Here is a 6000-nt window from a genome sequence, read left to right as displayed (position 1 = left end):
AGTAAACATGGGGGGGGCGGTCGCTTGTGCACCCTTGAGTGGGCTGCTCTCCGTTCCTGGTCTGGCACCGTGGTTCCGTGCCCACGCAGTCCTCTCTGAGGAGCCTCTCGCGCCCTCAGCGCGGTCAGCTGAGGCTCGATTGAAATCAGCCGCCTCTTCTTGCGCAAGCTGGAGAATCCGCGCTCGCCATTGGCTCCGCTGTTTGTCCGTCACGGATGCTCCTCCTTAAAAGGCGGTGTTGTTGTGTGATCGTGACCGATCCTGGGTGTGGAAGTGGGTAGTGCAGGGTCATGGAGCGTCGCTGTCTGGTCGCACTGTTCGCCCTGTGTCTCTGCCAGGGAGGTAAGTGTGTAGTAGTATTGTCCAGCGCCCACTGCTTACGGATTCACCTCTAGGCGCTCCGCGGGGCAATGGTGTGTGCAAGTGTCTCTGCACAGCGCCGGAGTCTGAGCCTTTCTACAACAGTGCGATGCGGAAGGGAAGGCACTTGATGGGAAATATTTACAACCCTTCTATCCTTGGCCTCTCTGCTGTGACCGCAACATCGTGCTGTATAGAGGGCAGTCCCTAACAGCCAGATGCGGTGTGTTCTGATTATGTGGATCTAAGGAGGAGAGCTCCCACGTTATGGTGTATTTGGTGTCTGGTCCAGGCTTGTCAACTCCCGTCTTCTATATGATACTGACCCAGTCTTTTGGACATCTTTACTGTCTGAGGGAGGTATGATGCATTCTGGGATATGAAGTCCGGGAACATCTATAGTAAATGTACTGCAAGGCAAGATACACTGTCCAATTTTACATTGGTTTGTAGTCCTATGAGGAATGTGTCCCAGGGACTCGCTGTTTTATTGGACAGGTTGCCTAGGACATGTCGGGAGTGAACAGCGCATCCAGGCGGGTGAGGCAGGGGGGTTGTGGGACATATTATCTAACTTCATTCAATGCTGCCTGTCGTTACATGTTCTACTTCTACAGGAAGTACTGTGAGCGATGTCGGCCCTCGCGGGGCAGCACGTGCTGCACCCTTTTGAAGTCGGCCACTTGACAGTCCTAAGTCCTTTAACTTTTCCCTCCCTCTTCAGTGGTAGGCATGTTCGGTACCTGCGAGTCACGTGATAAGCCTCCTACTCCTTTACATAATGTGTTGTAGGAATTTGCGTTTCTACTTGATTGTGAATCCTTTACACTGCACAAAACTAGAGGAATACCGTTGGCAATATAGTTAAAGCATGAGGTGAAATGAGGAAAAAGTGAATCCTCACAAAATAGCTCACTGGTACTTGCCGCTGTCTCCCACAGGATTGCAAGTACCATTAAGCTCTGCTAAGACAGTGAGTTTTCTGTACTCTTGAGTCGGTGTGCATTCTGGGGCGTGTAGTTCTCTGCTAGGGGCGCTCGAAAGCGCTTCTTTGCGCTCTCGGACTCCTTGCATATTTCACACTTTATAAATGCGGTTCAATTTCTCCTCCGCCCTCTGTAATTGCATTCGAAACGATAAGGTATCTGCTTAATGCCAGCCTCAGACTGGGCATTTAAATCTCGCTCGTAGCCTTTGAGTGACGTTGCTGGGAAAGGGGGGAAAATAAAGCAGAACCAAATGGGATCAGTTATAAATGTGTAGCCCAGCTCTCGCGTAATTCAAGTACCAAAGGGCTCTTATGCTTACCCTGATGCATAGTGCTGATATAGGCAACGCCCCCCCCCCCCCCGCAATATAAACATAGCATGCACTGTATTATCAAAAAACAGGTTTGTTGGAAAACCGTTTGCTGCATGTGTCATGCAAGGAGTATGCCAACGTGGTGGATTAACTTGCAGGCGGTCCAAGGGCAGGCAGCGGTGACTGACCTAAGCTGCCTGAGCCAAAAAGCACCATGGCCAACCCAATCGGTGCTACCATTTGAGTTGATTCTCCCCCCCCCCTGGACCACCAGTCCATGACCCTACTCATGCCTTTTTAGGGCTGTAGCAAGCCAAGCCCCCAGTTGCTTAGGCTTGCAACCACCCGAAGGACCAACGGGGTGCTGACGTTTATCCAGGGTCCTGCCGTAAGTCCTAGGGTTTGGCATAGAGCACCCCTATTGTGCTCCTGACGAGGGTACCTCTATGTACCAGTCCGCCTCTGGATCGCCCTGTAACTCTGCCAAAGCCCTGTATGTGGCCACTGCCATAATGGGGGACCCGTTAACATGGCAGGCTCCATACCCACCTGCATATACCAGTCCTTCCAGCTTTACCGAGTCCCCCTCAACCGCTGGCAGGTGTGCCCGTCCCTATCTGGGTACCCTGTTTGCACTAAAGAGGCCTTGCTTAATTTATCAAGCCCTTCTAATTGTATTTGAGTTGAACCAAGCCCTCCTGCTCGGTGGGCTTGTACTTGGCTTCATTTACCTTTCTGTAGGAAATTTCGATGGGCTCCCCGGAAGTTGGGAACTACTGTTAAACTCTATAACCATAGTTCCAAGATATGTCCCTCTAGTGCCCTCTGTCCTAATTTGGGCATTCTGATGGGGATTGGCTGGGCCTGGTATTTACCCCTCACTGCCCAGCCTCCAAACTCAGGATTTGCTGTTAAGCATAGAGGTGTCCGCCTTCAATGCCATGGGTATATTTGTTTAAATAAGTTATTTGTGGCCCACACAATATCCTTATCTATCTTCGTTATCCTCCATTTGTGTGCGTACAGCACCAGCAAGAAATAGGACCCCTTGGGGATTTAAAACTGCTCTTTTCGTAACCACAGTTCTGTGATACAATCCATTGTGCAAATTTGTGCATTTTCATTTGGGGGAAGACTAAACCCTTGTTTACTCCCTTACTTGGAGAGTCCCAAACTTGAGGAGTTACTCATGCCCAATTCCCGCACCAGCAATTGAACATGCAGACATGTATTGATTTTACGCTGTCCTATCCTTTCGAGGGCGCCTGATCTCCCCACCTAAAACAAGACAAAGGTGGATCTAAAAACAGGGGGTGAGGCCTGAGGTCCCCCAAGTGTACTCCAAATATTTTGCTACATATCATGTTCGTATTGCCTGCAAATATTTTGCTACATATCATGTTCGTATTGCCTGCAAAACCCATCAGCCTTACTGCGACCTGCTGGTGATCCCACCCTAGCATATGAGCCCATAGCCAGACTTCTGCTGAAGTAATACCAGTGGACAGAACAGATGCTCAGATGATAGGGAGCATATCTGCTCCAAACCCAATTTCTCAACACTATTGAAGCCACAGCACACCTTTTGGAATGACCAACTAACACAACCCACCTAGCTGAAGGGCTGCATTGTTTATTAGGTTAATTGCAGGAACCCTTGACCCACACATCTTTACAGTATTCTGCTCCATGTCATCATTGCCTGCAAGCCCGTCACCGTCTGACTGCTGAGTCACCCGCTGATGTCCTCACCCTAGCGTGAGTAGCCCAGTGCCAAACGTCCGCTAATGTATACCAGAATGCAGATGAGTGGATGGAAAAGCTTCTGGATGGTGAGAACAGTATGTACAGAATCCAACCCCAGTTTAACTGCGGACTCTTGATGGATGCTTTGTTGCTGTATTGATGCACCTACCCTACCCTACCCTGGCATGGATTGCCCAGCACCTGAATTCTGATGCAGATATTGCCGGGATGCAGACAACCTGGAATGAGGATTGCTTGCTTTAATACTGTCAGCCATTGTCCTCCAAACAAGCATTACCCACACAACACCTTGAGAACCTGCCCTCTTTCCAGATCAACACTCCTACACTACCTGGCTGTACCTGCCCTAGGACAGGCCGTTTTAAACCGTATGTGAAGCATCCTGTGGTACACACTGGTTTTGCTGAGGGCACATATCCGTTAACCGGCCACTAAGTTTGCACCTCACCCGTTTTTATTAATACAGCTCTATTGACCCAATATTGACATAATGCAGTACCAGTGGGTAGTTTTCTTTTGTGCGTCACCAAGTCGGTTCCTTGCTTAGTTTAACCATATTAAAATCATGTAGTATCTACACACTTTATTTTCCTCCTTGGACTGTACCATGAAAGGAGTTTGCAGCACCAATCTCACTGTTAAAATGTAATTAAAGTTTAAAGTGGTATGTCTGGGCATGACCTCCCATTCGACTCTACAGCTGGGATACCCGACTAGATCTGCTAGATGGGATACCGAAATTGAACCCCCCCCCCAGTGAAATTTGTAGTAAATCCATGATGTACAGGGATGGGCTTGCTGCATGAAAACTCATCAAGAGCCCATAGTTCCCGATTGCGACACCTCTGGTAGCTGGGCTAACCCATCCGCTCCTATTCGGTTGTAATTCATGGTGCTGACAACTGCAGGGCTATGTGTCTGAGGCCCTGGTTGAACTTAAACAATCTGCTTAGAGTGGATGGGTTGTCAACGTTGCATGGCAGTCGTCCAATACCTTGCAAATGTAACTCCTGACAAGTTGTGCCAGTGCAGATGAAGTAAGCTATATCCAGCCTGCCTTCATTTCCTCTTCCACGTGTGTGTATAGTGCTTGTTGGAGTATCGCATAGCTATGTATTTGTGAATCCCACGTGCTCCTGTTGGTACTGAATAAGACGTTTGTTACCCCACTCACTGATACTCCTATTAACCCTCAAGAGGGTGAAAGGTTGAAGAACCCAACTGGGTTTGATCCTATGACCATGAGTTTGAAACCAGCAGGAAATCGGTCTGGGTTTTCTTTTGCCATAGCCATGACCCCCTTCCCCTCCTGTGCCCTTTTGAGCAGGCCAATTAACCTGCAAGTGGCCATTTGGCTGAAACCCCAGTGGGACTTGGCAGTCCTGTTGAACCTTTATCCTTACAGCATAGCAACACTCACCACTGCAGGTGTCTTGGTGCATGAGCATCCTCTGGTCGCACTAGATAATTCAGTAATTATTTCAATTAATTCAATATAGTGAATAGGAATAAAACAATGCACAGGCAATTGAAAATTTCACGTGCACTGTAAATGGGGAAACATTTTGGACTTGTCTGTCAAAATTAGTTGGTCGCCTTAGATCCATTTGTGTGAGCAGTGCGGGTGCATCAAACAGAACCAAATATGGACAACAAGTGACCCCAATAGAACTAAGACATGAGCTTAGTGTGGGTGTGCTGTCCAGTTTTTGCCTGGCTATGGTGTAATTGCCTCCCATGTGCCACAAATTACTGTGCAGGTCTGCTCACACTCCCAGCCTGTATAAATGTTAACAATGTGAGTGGTCCAATGGCATCATTGTAAGAATCTAAGATTCCCAGTATGTTATAACTCAGCCCCCCTTGTGGGTCCTGCCTGCACCCCTCTGCCTCACTGAGTCACCTAGATACTTCTCACTTAACGCATTTGCGTGTCCCTCCAGAAAGACACCTAGCAACAACTTGATGCACTGCAGCTAGGAGGGAATACAACCCGTTGCACCCAGCTCTGTGGGACCATCTGCTATGGTTTGAATGGCCAGGACCACTTTTTTTTATATCTATATATCTTTCTGCAGTTACTTCTTCCTTGAGGGGACATATAGTAATGTCTTGGTCCTGAAGCTCTGAAATACCCAAACTATTAGCATTGCCCAGTCCTGTTCCTATAGTGGGGACATGATGGGGCACAATTACCCCAGGTCTGCATATGTTGCCTTTTGGGAGTTTAGAGTACATGCATACCATTTCTCTTGCGTTTGAATTATGAAAATATAATGCTGTCCCTCTATCATCTCAACCAACAATCCACAGGTTTCCTTGTGTTTATGAAATGCATTTAATTTAAGAGACTGTATATTTGTAGTTTGTTGAGGGATATCTTAAAATGAATGTGTTCCTACCATTATCTGGTGTGGGGCACCTTAGTTACTTTTAACTGGTATTAAATTTACCCCATTTTCATTATTGGGGTATTGAAAATTCATATGCCCATTCCCAACTGGGCAGCAAAGTCGAATCCTTAAAGTCATTAGACAGAGTGCTCAAAGGTCCCCTATTGGCTGTTCTAAG

At 47.7% G+C, this 6000-nt stretch overlaps 1 protein-coding gene across 1 annotated transcript in view; it reads left to right on the top strand.

Annotated features, from left to right (window-relative positions):
- Nucleotides 1-219: 219 nt before the first annotated feature.
- The window catches only part of LOC144823422 (digestive cysteine proteinase 2-like), a 44807-nt gene continuing 39026 nt past the window's right edge, over nucleotides 220-6000 (top strand). Inside the window, exon 1 of the mRNA XM_078681915.1 lies at nucleotides 220-342. Coding sequence (XP_078538041.1) covers nucleotides 291-342 — 52 coding nt within the window. The 5' untranslated portion in view covers nucleotides 220-290. The remainder of the gene's footprint in view (nucleotides 343-6000) is intronic.

This window comes from Lissotriton helveticus, chromosome 3_1, assembly GCF_964261635.1.
Source record: "Lissotriton helveticus chromosome 3_1, aLisHel1.1, whole genome shotgun sequence".
In the NCBI taxonomy this organism is placed as follows: Eukaryota; Metazoa; Chordata; class Amphibia; order Caudata; family Salamandridae; genus Lissotriton; species Lissotriton helveticus.
The sequence above is the reverse complement of the archived record's forward strand: the minus strand, read 5'-3'. Positions and strand labels throughout refer to the sequence as shown.